This window comes from Parus major, chromosome 4A (genome assembly GCF_001522545.3).
Source record: "Parus major isolate Abel chromosome 4A, Parus_major1.1, whole genome shotgun sequence".
NCBI lineage: Eukaryota > Metazoa > Chordata > Aves > Passeriformes > Paridae > Parus > Parus major.
In genome coordinates, this window is record NC_031772.1 from 9269637 (window position 1) to 9284727 (window position 15091).

Here is a 15091-nt window from a genome sequence, read left to right on the forward strand (position 1 = left end):
TTTATAGGGTTCTTACTATGGCCAGGGATTGGATGGTCAGGATAACACTTTCTCACTGCACTGGCCGTGAGAAATGCTCATCAGAAGACGTGTAACAGAAAGAATGTACACATATCTATGTTTACAGTTACTGTCCTGGGAAAGTCCTTAGAAAATTATGTTAGCAAGCTCAGAAGCTGAGTTTTCAGGGCGACAACAACCCCTCTGGAAAAACTCTCAGAAATGGCATTCATGTCTATTTACACTGAAACAGAGCTTTATAAACACAGAAATTAACTTTATTATATTCTGCTGTCAGCATATTTGTACAGTCATTTTAAGATAGGGAAAATTGTAGACACCACTCTTCATGCTGCAACAATCTTAAAGTGCTGGATCAATTTTTGACTTCTGTTGAAGCTCAAAATAATACTTTCTACATATATACAAAATATATATGTGTACGTGTTTGCATCTAGAAAATGACCACATTTCACTAAGATAGCCTAGCAAAAGTGATATTAAATACTTCAGTCTGCAATCTCAGCATGAAAACATAGCTGTGATCCATCTGCTGGCAGCAGAGAAGCACCACACTGAAAAGTGGGTGTACTCATAAAATGCCACCTGAAATAATTCCATTTAACACTGGCAGGGAAATCAAGTATTGCGAGAGCAAAGGTACAGTACAAGAGACCAAGACAACCAAACCTAAAGCACACAGTCCAACTCAGCAGCATTTAACTATGTTCCTATTAAAAAAAGACAACTTGGTCCAAGAGCCCATTTTGTACTATAGAATTACTTTTGTCAGAATCAGGTAGAGTGTATCTTTGGTCACTGTGAGGACAAGAATAATTGAATGCACAGGTATTATTCAAACATCAAAACTAACTCTTTGGACAACTCCCTTCCCTGAACACACAGCTATTGTGAGTTGCTTAAACATCAGTGTTGACTGTCACCTTTGTGTATGTGAATTACTGAAGGTGCTTTTCCCACAACATGGGTACAGGGTCAATGCACAGAGAGATTAAATATTGAAGCAGCTTTAGTAAACACCTGCTGCAGAGGACAGAACTTTGTGCGCCCTCAAGGTTTATTGGCTGCAAATGGCTTTTGCCAAGATGGACCAAAAAGGTTTCAAGAGCAAGAGGTTTCTTTCATTCCATCAACATGAACCTGATGGGAATGAAGCAGAACACAACCACAAACTACTAAATTCGATTTTTGTACAGTTTAGATATGGAACATCAAAGTGCAAAGGTATGGCACTAATAATAAAGAAAGCATCTTCAAACAGGTAAGATGCTCTTATTCCTTTGGAAGTCACTTTCTTCACTATACATAATATTCATTTCTGCTTTATGAACAGCATTCCTCATGCTAAAAAGTTTGTGCTCTTACACTGAGACAGCAATAATAAGGAAGTTAAAAGCAGATTAATTCTATCAAACCTGAAAGGCTTTATATGTCCACTTGCATTCAGAGATCATAGCTTTTCAGTGATCCCTATGAAACCTATTAACCTATGAAAGCTGTCCAAAGAAACTGCAGGAATCTCTGAGCAATGTGTTCTTAGCCAGTCTGAGTTCTCTCAAAATACTTTTGAGCCTCAAATGGACCAATGCTGTGTAGTTTCTTTTATGTTCAGAATCAAAGCTGAGAGAAACTGCAGCCAGTGAAATTCCAGCCTCACACCCTCATTTCACAATTGAGCTCAGAACAAAAGGAAAAATACAGTTCAACGAAATAGCACAGGAGACATTTCCTTCAGCAGACTGGCCTTTTCTGAGTAGCCAAAGTTCTCCAGACCTGAACCTTATCTTATTAGACACCATGGTAGTGCAAATCTATTCAACCTACATTAGCAGTCAGCTTCTCCATATGATGTTAAATAAAAGAATTTACTAGAAAAATCAGATGTTCTTCTCATATGTTAGGGTATTATTGAGATCAGGTACTACTTTTACATTCAGAAGGAATAGGAAATTCAGGCTGATTCACAAGAACAGCCATATGCCAAGCTCCCAACAGAAGTCTGTTGAGAGCTGGGTATTCATTTCCCCACTGCATGTACAGTCCCTTTTGACACAGCATTCACACTTTTAATTAGTTTTAGCTGTAGCATTAACCAAGACAAGCTGTAGGCATCTAGAAATTCTCTTGTATAAAAAGATTAAATGACAGAAAGTTTTGTAGGTGTCTTTGCTAAAAATAATCACACTTCCCACAGGAACACACCAACTATGGTCAATTCTCTGGACCTCAGAACACTTATTTTCTCCAAAGTCATACAGTAGCTCCTGCAACTCATCTTCAGACCCATGGCATGTTATTCTGTCAGGAAGTGACTGTTATTCTGTCATCAATCCTTTTAACTTCTTTAAATAAAGAAACCTTGAATTAATTTGTTTTTCTTTTAAGGAGCAGGTCAGGAAGTCTGGGAAAGGGAAAAGAACAGGGAAGGTAGAACAGAGATGGAATTAAGAGATTATACAGACTGATAGCCAGTACGACTTTTTCTTCTTCCAATGATGTAAGAGATAAAGACAAGAATGATAAGGAATCCAAGCACCACGCCCACTGCGATGGGAATAAGAAAGTTCAGGTCAGAATCAGCAATGCATTCTTCAGCTGTAGGAAGAAGAAAAACAAAAAAAAGCAAGGGAGAATAAATTAGTAAGGGAAATCAAGCATTAGAAAACAAAGAAAGGAAGGAGCAAACAGGCATTTTTGAGAAATTACGTTGTATTAAATACAATAATACATGTAAAATAAAATTAATATTGAGTTGACGGAAAGATTGATTTATTTAAACACATTTACAACACACATCCTTTATATTGGTAATGTATTTCTTCTGATTTGTACATTTAATTTCAGCTTCCTCTAGCAAGCAGAGGATAGATTAGGAATGTGAGGATAAACCAGCAGTCTGAGCATGCATTAGCTGACCACACCTCAGAGTTAGCAGCAATAAATCAACAAAAACCCTAGTGGTGCATTACTGCCTTGTCCAGAGGTCTTCCCAACCCTCCAGTCACCAGCACTCCTCTGGGTTCTAGACATGAAGATGTAAGGGACAATCAAAGTAACAAAGCAAAAACTTAGTAAGACCTACAATAGACAGACAAGATAAATGTGGCTCCAGGCGCCACATGGAAAACATTGACAGACTCCATTGAGGTGGGTAACTTTATTTTCCAAGATAAAGGGTTAATAGTTTCAGCTGAGACCTACGTAGACCTCACTGAAATCCACAACAGAGGGAAAAATAGAAGAGGCATCCATAACGCTAGAGTGGTTTTTAATGTACAGGTTGTAAAACGTGTGAGGAGCTCCTTGCTGGTAAAACCACTCATCAATGAATAGCAAACCACGCTGGGAACTGTTTTCAAACTCAGGGGCAGGGCTTGGCATCATAACGTGTCTGTAAGGAGAGCAGAGCTCCACCTGCCTGTGCCAGGAGAGGTTTGGTACAGCAGGAGGCCATGCCTGGGTTCTCCAGTACTGGAACAGTGCCTGACTTACATGTGTTTCATAAAGCAGCACTCCTTGTAAAACTATTTTGAGTTTTTCATTAGGACAGAGCATCACACACAGAGTAAGTACTTCCTCAAACTGCTGTTTTTCATCAAATCAGCATTAATTATGGGAAATGTATTGTCTTGCTTTAGCTTATTACAGTCCAGCACACACTTGGCATGGCCCCTTCCTGAAACACTACACAAAGTCATTGACTAAGAGCAAGAACAACACGTGGAGGGTCAACAGCCGAAAATGCTGAACTCAGATTATCCAAAGGGACCTACTGCCAAGTAAAGCAACACTTGGAAGGAAAAATAACCAAAAAACAAGAGGAAAGAAACTATGCACCTTATACAGCTATTTCAAAATATTCTGACTGAGAAAATATTTAAACATCTTAAAGAGAGACATGCATTTGATGTGTAGTCATCTTTGTCCACTAACAGAGACAATTTGCTATATACAGGGCAATGGGTCACTAAACACTAACACTAAATATGATTTGCTAAGGATGAAGGAGCCCAGCAGGCAGTGACAGAAATTCCCTCTCTTCTTCAAAGGAAGGAGATGGCTGCAGTACACAACACACTATGGCACTGTTACAGGGAACTCCCAGGGTGAAAAGGGGGTAAAGGTTTCATACCAGGAACATTCCATCCTTGCTGGCACACATCTATCCAGGTATGGCTACTGTACAGTGTTTCAGAGGGATGTCTTCAAGTGCAGAATTGGGAACTACAGCCCAACACACAGCAGGGCCAGCAGGAACAGCTTTTTTGACTGACGTAGCTGAATGTGTCTCCATTCAAAAAAGCCAGACATTTTTGGCCCAAAATTTTTTTAGCCCCTGTATAAAAGCTGCCTTCCCTTTTAATTCCAATCGTGAGATTCAACCAATAGCCCCAAAGTTTGTGTTTTATTAACGCATGCTAAGGAATAGAGAACACTGTGGTAAATAAAAGAACATTTAAAAACCAGCCAAACAAAAAAACAAAATAAGGAACAAATGAACAAAGAAAATGCCCCTTCCAAAATCCAAATCCCATCATTCACTGGCTAGAAATGTTACTTTTGAGGACTACGAGCATGACATCTTTAACCTAAAATATCAGAAATACTGACATTTTAGAATACAATATTTAGTAAACTGTGTATAAGGTACTAAACAAACCACACTCTATAATAGGTTTTACACATTAATATTTCACATCCACGGGTGTTAAGTACATCCACAATTTAAATGCTGTTTCCACAGATCAGAACAAAACCAGCTGTGTAACAGAATCTCAGATACAAACTGATTAGAGTTCACCTTACTCATTGAGTTTATTTTCTTTAAAAAAAGACAATACAAGACGTCTGTTTTCAAATCAGTTAAAAAATATGAACAAGTTTCCTTAAGAAATAGAACAATCTTTATTTTTTAGAGCACAGGTTAAACAGATTGACAGTTCCCTATGGAGCAATACATACAGGAAAACTAGTGGTTTTATAACAACAGGAAGTCAGGTGAAACTGATATTTTTTGAACCAGTTACCTGCACATCAGTCTAGGAGTACTTAAAAGTCTGAGCCAATATACTTACACAGGTTTTTGTAATGGTATTTCTAATGTTGATTTTAGGAAGCAGTTTGCATGAATCTTCTATATTATCTTGGAAACTTTATATTAACTTGGAAACTGTGTACAGTTCAAAAATTTGCAAGGACAGAAGAATAGTGTGATGATTACTCCTTAACAGAAATGCATGTTTAACTGGTGCCACTGAACATCACTCACAAAAAAAAAAAAAAAAAAAGCGCTAAAAAAATCTATATGAACTTCTGCATTTGAGGATATATTAATATGGAAGTCATGAGACCAATTTTTAAAAATGAAAATGGTAAGTCTTGAAGCTTGTTTCACGATTAAATTTATAGCAGTTCCCCACTTTCATTAAAATGCATTTCAGTAACTGATGCAAAATTCAAGCTGTAGACTACAAGCTATAGTAAGCATTATCCACCCATACATGCTTCCTTGGCTAGTGTCAAGAGTAAACTGTCTTTACAAAAAAAAAAAACAACAAAACCAAACCCAAACCATTACTGAAAGAAGTGTATTTTATGATTTGTACACAAACATGCCACAGACATCTCTACAACCCTAGAGAACACTAATAAAACACTAGAGCAGCTTTGATGCAGGCTAAACTCATTCTAAAGGGGGAGACAATGTTATGTTCATTAAATAACTAGTTTAGGCAGCTCGTGTTATGACATATGCAAAAAAGCCACAATTATCTAAAAGTCTAAAAGACTTCTTTGTTTCTTTTTTTTCCATGCAGTAAGAATATGTATTACAGCACAAGGAGCTCAGAGAAAAGTTGTGCATCAAGGGTTAGTTTCTACAGAGCTGCAGTTTAAGAACAGTCCAGTTGCGCTGCACTTTTTTAACCTAGTTATTCTTTCCATACAGCAAGGAAAAACAGGTGTTGTGGGTCCATCTCAGACTTGTTTGGCTTTTGCATTCTTTACATTAATAAACGCTACACCACAAACAATCCAATAAAAAGTACGTTAAACATTCAGAGTGCCAATGGCGGGCAGTTATAATGTGAACTTTGACTGGCAGAGAACCACTCAAGATGAAGATTTAAAAACAGCTCAAGCTGCAACAGCAGATACTGGCTCATTAAATGAAAGCATCTTTAAACAATGGTCATTCAAAACAACAAGACAGACCAGTTCTGTGCAGAATATGGTATGAAGTTAAGTGCACTTTAAAGTTCTGGAATATTTAGAAAGGTTATTCCCTTTAAACTGATGCCAGCAAAAAAAAGCTTGCATTAATTTAGCAGAAGTCTGCCTTAGATGAGTATTTTAGATGACTGCCAATGAATGTATAATAAAGAATTCAGTGCCTAACATGTTTTTTTTTGAAAGCATCTGGAAGTGGCACTGAAGTCTTCCCATATATTCACCATTTGGCAGATTACTCATTTTGTTTGTACAGCCATGGTACAGGAATGATTCCTGAAATTACACCAAGGCAAGAGTAAATTACTCAAATCCTAACAAAGGCAAGTAAGTTACTGCTGCCACTTCAAGAGATCACTTAATCACCAGCCTGAAGATCAATCCTATGGAAAACAAGCTATTGGGCATTAGACAATCCTTGTTAAATATTATACAAGTCAACAGAGTGACTAATGCTGCCAGCTTAACCCACAATTACGACAACAACTAAGGAACGTAGAGGAGAGAAGCAAGTACAAATTCTATGCTATTCTGGGAGATGCCCAATGCACATCAGTTCAGAACATGTTCTGGTTTCAGGCTAGTATTTGTAAAAAGCAGAAATAAATCCTAAATGCTTTAGGATTTTTGCAAGATAAAATCGTTAGCCTAGCAATTCATCCAGTATTTGACATCTTCAAAACAGCTATGAAACCCACATCATCTTCTTAGGGCAGGAAAATAAAGTGTAGTTCTGCTTCATCTGAGATAAACAGTCTCCCTTTGTTTCTCAACTTCAATTAGCTGTGGCTAGTAATTACTCCTAAGTTTTGGATCTTTTTGACTTCAGAACTTGCACTTGCTTTATTTAGAATGAAATCATAACAGGAATCACACTGAGATTCACAAAGTTTGATATCCAGCATAGCTTTTTCTTCTGCCAATTATGTAAGCAACCACTATAATGGCAATCAAGACAGCAAGTGCAGCACCAACTACAATTGGGATTAGAATGCTGTCATCATCCAGCGAACACTCCTGGGCTGTAGGTGAGAAAAAGGTTGCAATAAGGAATAAATAAAGACAGAATACTTGCCAAGTGTGGTATAAAAATCTGTTTTCCTTAATACAAAGGTGTTAAAAAAATCAAGTATTATTTAAACTAAGAGAGAAAGAACTGCAGAGGTCTAACTGATACACTTAGCATATTTAAGCATTATAATTAATTTAAGCACTGATAACCTATAGCAAGTTAAGGATGTACAAGTGTTCTGTGCACAACATCTGCACTAGGCAAGGGAGCAGCCTTTCTCCTGCATTCAAGAACCAGGCTTATCTATTTCATATTTAAGGCAAGTCTGGTTGGCACTTTCACTCATTAAGGATAAAAAGTGACCTAGATTTTGTATCAAGAATCTATCCAGAATGAAGACATGTTACACAGATAAAATAACTGTAATTAGAAGAAAACCAGCTGCAACTTTAACGATAGAATGAAATCGGTCCTTAAGTCTTTAGAAAGACTGTTTACCCTACACACATCTGGAGAGTTATCTTACTTCTGTCTAAAAACAGAACTTTTCAGTCTGTGTGTTTACAGATCAGTCTAGTCCAATAAGACTATGCTGCAAGTATTAGCATTAAGCACAAAGACCAGTTTACACTAACTATTAAGAGGTAATTTAAGACATTTCTGTTTTCTCCTCTCCAGATAATGCAGCAAACAAACATTTCAGAATCACTCTTTAGTTCTGGATATTCAATACTGCCTCTCAAAGAAGCTCTGACAGTTCATTCTTTCCCAATACTCCTATTCCTCGGACTGACAGGTAAAAAGAAACAAAACACCTAAGAATATTGCCAAAGTTCACTTCTGCAAAAGTTCAGTTCGATTTTCTTATATGTCTGAGCTACAAAAAGCTGTATGTCAAGACGTTGTCAGGTAACTTCTATTCTGGACAGCAATGCTTAAGTCCCCCTTCAGTGTCTCTAGTTCACTGAAGTTTTGTGAAGGTGAACCACACACTTAACACACATTTTTTAAGAGAGAACAAAGCTCTGCTTGAACTTGAATGTCAGTCTCAGAACTTCTCTTCATTCCAAACATATATCTAAACATATTAAAAAAAATTGGAACGAGCTTCTGAGATAAAGTGCTTGTACCTAATGCTGGTGCATTTTAGCAAGTAAAAATTTTGCAAGCATCACCAAAAACAAAAACCTAACTCTTACCTGTAGCAAACTTATTTGCCTCCACAAGGAATGGCTGAATCCATAGATTAAAAGTATGTACTTGAACATCTTCATTTATCTGAAGAGTTTGCTCTTTTCGGCACATGTAAGAGCTACCAAGGAAAGCATCCCACTTGCTGAAATTGCTGTTATCTGCACTTGAAATGACTAAACAAAGAAGGAAAAAAAGAGAAAGGGAATCGCATGTTCACTTAAAATGCAAGACAGCTGCTAATACAGTAAGACTGAGTAGCTGAATCTAGAGGAGCCAACACTTCAACACTGACTAGTCTCAAAAACAAAGTAGTGCAAAGTGGGATTGATCTGCTTAACCAGAAATCAGGCACTGAACTACTTTGCAGTATCCTCTCATATGTATATGACATCAGGTTTTCATTGTACCTCCACTCCTCTCAGTGTTGCAGAGTTGCAAGTGTTTTAGCTTTAATGCTCTTTAATTGCTGTAGCTATGATAAGCAATTAAAGAAAAAACCCACAAACACATGATCATTGGGGGAAAAAAGTACGCTTTGGTTTTTGAAGGACTGGTCTTTTTTTACTGAGAGTTAAGTACGAGTGGTTGGAAGATACAGCAGCATCTTCAAAGAAGACAACATCTAGTTTAGGAAAAAAGCTTCAAAGTTGGAACCATTGTATTTCATACCACAAAAAATTACATTACTGAAAAGAGTTACAAAGAAGCCCTTTTAATCTACATGCAGAATTTAATTTACATTAGCAGAAGTTTCAGGAATAGTAGAGTGGTCCCACACTGCTGTTTAAAGTAACTCTTACAGACATTTCTGCTTATTATTTTTGTTTATACCAACTTCTAGACATAAAGTAGGAGCTAACAGTAAGCATGAACAACACTGACAAAAAAACCCCAGAAGTATTTGATGCAGACATTGAACAAAATATTACATTTAAGGCAGATACTGTTTCTTACCAGAACCATTCAGATGGTTGAGCAGTGTAACATTCACCTCCCTCAGATAAAATTTTTGTACACTTGCACTTGTATTTTTCTGTTCAAGAAGCAAGAACCAAGTGTCAGTGTGCAATTCTGCACTTGTAACCTTACAAACACATGCTTTACAAAAGTCAACACATTTACCAGTTTTACATTTTCTACAACTTTAACCCAGTTCTTCATTTGTCTTGAGGCACTCAGCTGGCCAGTTCCACCTCCCATATGGGAACAGTCTACCACCAGCAAGCAACAGGAGGATTTTATTCTAAAATGGTGATCACCATGCATGCTGTTTAAATGAAAAAAATTAGTTTAAAGTAAAAGAAGTTACTTACAACAGCAAATGTGAAACCAATCAGTGTGCTATTTCCATCATTCAATTTCAGAGTGGCTGTTGTGTTACCACAGGCACCATCTGCAACAGTTGTCTTTGGATTGATGTTGATCAGAAGAGGCTGAAATACAGACAAAGCACATCAAAGATATTCAGCTGCCTTTGCAATACATTGTCTCAGTCAGGAACAGTCTTGGGTTAGAAGAGCTTGTTGTAAATATGACAGCAGGAAAAGCTGAGCTTGGCTGCTATGGAACCAAGGCTGTTTGAGTTAAATTTACATGCTGGCAGCACTGAAACAAACAAATTGCTTGAGAAGCGTTACTTTGCTCCCTAACACAACAGGCTACCCTCTGAGGGGAAAGACAATATCTGCAGGAAACAGCAGCTGTAACAGCTAAGAAAGTTCCAGACTTAATCATGTTAAAGGTATTCCCAATATCAAATTCTGTTGACTCTATGTAAGGTTTTTGAAGGCAGGTGTAATGCAACAAAACCATTCTGTAGTCAGAGAGATGCTTAGAAGCAGTTCTGGACAGCTAGCAGCATACAAAGCAAATTCCCTGCATTCACATTTTACACCAAATAACTACAGCAACTTCTACTCTTCAAAAAGAAAATAGAAGCACCTTGTTTTGGGTAACATTCAGCTGCAGCCCCACAGTCGCCAGGAAACAAGTTTTATTTCCACTTTTAAGAGAATAATTTCCTGTGTCTGGATTCTCCACAGGTTTGGGAGCACTTGTTGGAGCAGGAGACAAAGTAGTGGTAGATGCAGTAGTTACATTGGCAATAGTAGGTGGAATAGTAGGTGCAGAAGTAGGTCTATCAGCAGGACATCTAGACTCTGAAAAGACATTTTAATCACCATTTCACTGCTGAAATGTTATTGAAGTCTTATTACTCAGACAAAGACACCTGCCATTTAGTCTCAGAAATTCTGTAACACTCAGTTTTAAAACCACACTCAGTACCACTTGCCTCTGACACATAGAAGCAAAACACACAAAGACAGTCAAGTTGTTATAAATGTATGACAGGTATTTGCTGTAGATCAAGTAAGTGACCCTATTATGTTATATGCAGCAGGATGATGTGCCCGTCTCTCTTCTGAGCTATGAGATGACACAACTGGCTCTGGACTATTCAAATGCAACAGCAGAGGCCAGCACTGGAAGTGTAAGGCAGTCAGCTAAAACTCCTCAAACTCAAATGATTTACTCAGCAATAGTAGTTCTGAAGTGCTTATTCTTAATACCCCAATTACTGGAATACACACTTGAGAAGAATCCCACCTTGGCACGAAAATCCACATTACAACACACTACCAAATCTGTTCTCCTAATCTATTTTTCCAGGAACAAGGAAAGAAATACTAGAGCATATTTACATGAATATTATTAAACACAGCACATCTCAGAATTGGCAGATTTTTTATTATGGGACTTTGCTCCCTGCACTAAGGTACAATACAAAAAAGCTCTTTCACAAACTGAAATGCTTACCTTTTTTACTGACTGTGCCATTCTGAACAAAAGCCTGCACAGTAACATTCCAGAAAATCTGCGTTATATTTTCTGCTTCAAAAAAGTAGGAATGATGACACACAAAGACAGTATTCAGTTGAACTGGATGCAAAGGATCCTTCACAAGAACAGTAACTGGTCCTACAAATAAACAGAAATGTTTTAATGTTGTATACACTGCAAGAACTTAGAGGTAGTGTAACATTTTATATAATTTTGTAAGACAAAGACTAAGAGATAATTAAGTTTAGCAATCTTGAGATTTCTTGAATGCTTTCCCTATGTGTCCTGACCTGAAGTGCTAGGTAATGCAGGAGTAACCAAGCTTATGGAACTAGACAAGCCATTAGAAAGGTGAACCGTTTTACTTAACTTTTTAAGGAGAAAAAAATTCTATTATTAGCAGGTGTTCGTACACAGACAGCCTAACACTATTGCTTGGTAAGGTAAAAGGTCAAGCAGTGCACACAAAAATTAATCTTCCATGCACCTGCTGTGTACCAGCACCTCACTAATCAAAGCTGTTTATCCTTCCCCTTTTCCACTTACAGGAATTACACAGTGAAGCCATTTGGCCTGCATTGTTACCCAGCAGGCAGGTACAAGGAACAGCAGTTGGCAGCACGTGGTACAGAACTCATCGCATTCATTACTAACTCCTGCATTCCTCCTTACTTCACAAAAGCCAAGCCAGGTCAGGTATACGAGGTCTGACACTTCTGGCTGAGACTGCTTTGCAAGTCAGATTCTGCACCGAATGTTACCTTTTCTTTTAGCATCAGGAAACACAGCAGTATCATTTGTGTTGTACGTCAGAGTGATGAAGTCTCCCTGGTAAGTTTCATTGTTTTTTGTGATGTTCATGCTCCAAGAATGGCCTTCTCCAAACTGCACTGCCAGAAGGGCAGCTTGTGTGTCATTGCCACAGACGCTTCCATTGTGTGTCACACTTGATGACAAATTCAGGGTTGTGGTTTTCTAGAATAAAAGGGTAATTTCAGATGCATTCACATGCAGCTCTTCCCCATAACAACACTATAAACTTCCTGGAGTTAGCTGAAACCTTGTGCAAGGTGAGATTATTTTAGGTTATTCTGGAAAATTATGATAAAGACTTCCTGACACCTGCCTGAGAAAGGAGCTGTATCAGATTTAAGTACAAAAGTACAACTCTAACTTGGTTGTAAATCTTGATCATGTTGAGCTGCAATTACATTTACTGCTTGGGCTAAGAACATAACTACACTGGTGAGACTTGGTGAGTTTTGTGTATATCATTTAAGTAAGAGCAACAGGGTACTTTCATTCATTTGTATGACTGAGAATTTATTCTTTATTTTATAAGGACTATATAGGAATATTCTTCTCAACTGACTTAGTAAAAAAAAGTAAGAAATCAAACACCTTACATAAAAGAGCTTAAACTTTTATCCAGGTCAAAATCCAGTTCTCAGCATGAGTTACTCCCAAACACTTACATAATCACCATTGTTTGATTCGTATGTTATCAAGAACCTCATCATCCAGTCTGCATACAGGCATGTAGCATTAGAAGCATCCTTTATATCTACTTCAACTGCATAGGACTGGAAAAAACCTGTAAGATATGATTATTAGGTGTTAAGACATTGTTTTTACTTCATTTTCTAGAACCACTTAAGAGAACAGCTCATCACAAAGCAGTAAATTAAATAAGGATCATATTCAACTTACCAGACATTGAAAGAATAGCTAGATTTCTAAAAACTATCAAAACCAGGAAGCACATCACAAAATTGTCAAAGCTGGCAAAAACAGACCATGTTTTATAGTCTGTTTACCTGACCTAAACGAATAATCCCGAAGAGCTGAGTGCTCAACACTGGACACTTTTAAGATTTGGCTGGACAGGGTGTTGAGCTATCTTGTCTAGACCATGCTTTTGCCAAGAAAGGCCGAACTGGCTGATCCTTCAAGTCCCTTCCAATTTAGAATTCTGACTCTGAAATAAGCATCAGCTTTCTGGTGACACACTGGGTAAACCAAACACAGCACTTGACCAATGTGCTGCTTCTAGACCAGGGTCTATTATTTTATGTGCTGTATCAGTGATTACGACCCAAGCTGACCCCTAAGAGATGGGGTCAGCATGCCTTCATTGCGCTTCCACGATTTCTAGCTCGAAAGACACGGGCGTTAAATTCCCTTTGCGTTTTAAGAGAACTTTTCCCAGCTGTTGTGTTCCTGACGCGGTGAATCCCGGCAGAGCCGTTGCCGCGCCCGCGGCCCCACGCCGAGAAGCGCTGACAGGACGGCCTGGCCGGGCCGCGCGGACGGGCCCGCGGTCCCGGCTGCCGGGCCACGGCCCTCGGCGGAAGCACCCCGAGGCTCCGGGCCTCCCCGGCACGATGCCGCTCCAGCCGCCGGGCCCGGGCGGTGTGGGGCTCCGGCTCCGCCGCTGTCCCCTCCCCTCCTGTGGGTGGCAGCGCGGGGAGGGCGGCAGCGGCGGCGCCTCCGCCCCGGGGCCGCCCCCCTGAAGGCGCCGCGGGGCCGAGGCGGCCCCGGGACCCCCCGGGACCCCCGGTGCCCGCGCGCCGCGTCATGTGCGTGACGGGGCGAGGGCGGGGAGCGGCACGAGCCCGCGGGGACACCCGACACCAACTCCCCTCCCCCGGGCCCAGACGCTGCCCCGCTCACCAGAGACGCCGAGCAGCAGCAGCGGCAGGAGGAGGCGGTGGCAGGAGGAGGCGGCGGAGCGGCGCGGGCCCATGGCGCCGGTGCTGCTGCTGCTGCCGGCGGCGGCGGAGACACCGGGGCACGGCGAGCGGCCGGGGCGAGCGGGCGCGACAAAAACCTCGCCAGCGGTCATGTGAGGGGCGGGGCGGGGCCGTCCGCGCGCCGCCAATCGCCGCTCAGCGCCACCGCTCGATTCCCTGGATCGCGGACGCGCCGCTCATCGCGCGGCGCCTCGGGCGGGCGGATCTGGTCTGCTCCCGACCCAGTCCCCGTCCGGCGACAGCAGCGGCGACAGCAGCGGCGACAGCAGCGGCGACAGCAGCGGCGACAGCAGCGGCGACAGCAGCGGCGACAGCAGCGGCGACAGCAGCGGCCGCCGGAACGGGGCTGTGCCGCGGTGGCCTCTGCAAGGGGCAGGGTAGCGGCGGCTTGTTCTGACCCTCGGCAGTGTTTGCGGGTTTGCACTGGGCTGCTCTAGTCTGGGAAGGGGTTGCTTACAAGAGATGCACATCCCGAGAAGTTTAATATAGACGCTTTCACTGAGAAAAAAGTAAATAATATATTACCCATGTTTGCAATAAGTACAAGGGGTCAGTGTGCCTCAGTGCACCTCTCCTGACGTGGCTGTCACCCGTCCTGCCCCGAGGGACGGTCCCGGCGCTCCGGGGCTCGGTGCCGCAGTGACTGGGCAGAAACTCCCTCCAGACACGGCCCCTGCGGCCGGGGGGGGACTGGCACCAGCACCCGGAGCTTTAATGCGTTTCTTCTGGTGCTGAAAGGCAGAAAGAGGGGCAGAAAACGATGGGAGGAGACAGGAGTTTGGTGCAAATGAGGGAGAAAAGGGCCTACGGTGTGAAGCGCGGAGAAGACGGCTGGACAAAAAACTTGGTGGATTTGGGTCTGAAAGGTGGTATAAAATGTGATGGATGCTGGATTGCACACTGACACTATTGATTACAGGGAAAAACCCCCAAACCTCCACACCCAAACAAGTCAGAATGGCTGGCTTGGCAGAGAAAGGGGAAACGGAAGAAGATACTGAGGCTGGGAGACAGCAAGGAAAGACGGCCTGAGGAGATGGGA

The 15091-nt window shown here is 41.0% G+C and overlaps 1 protein-coding gene across 3 annotated transcripts; it reads right to left on the reverse strand.

Annotated features, from left to right (window-relative positions):
• Positions 1 to 256: 256 nt before the first annotated feature.
• LAMP2 (lysosomal associated membrane protein 2) lies at positions 257 to 14156 on the reverse strand. 3 transcript variants are annotated; one of them, XM_015626217.1, is made up of 9 exons: positions 13970 to 14156; positions 12772 to 12890; positions 12058 to 12271; positions 11273 to 11434; positions 10397 to 10614; positions 9769 to 9888; positions 9410 to 9488; positions 8461 to 8628; positions 257 to 2616 (listed from the first exon to the last, which is right to left on the reverse strand). In XM_015626217.1, the coding sequence occupies exons 1-9, from the start codon at positions 14139 to 14141 to the stop codon at positions 2474 to 2476; spliced, it is 1395 nt and encodes a 464-aa protein (XP_015481703.1). In that variant the 5' UTR covers positions 14142 to 14156; the 3' UTR covers positions 257 to 2473. The 3 variants fall into 3 exon arrangements, with proteins under 3 accessions (XP_015481703.1, XP_015481705.1, XP_015481704.1); XM_015626219.1 differs by lacking the exon at positions 13970 to 14156 and adding an exon at positions 13007 to 13028; XM_015626218.2 differs by lacking the exon at positions 257 to 2616 and adding an exon at positions 4408 to 7271.
• Between the last annotated feature and the right edge of the window lie 935 nt (positions 14157 to 15091).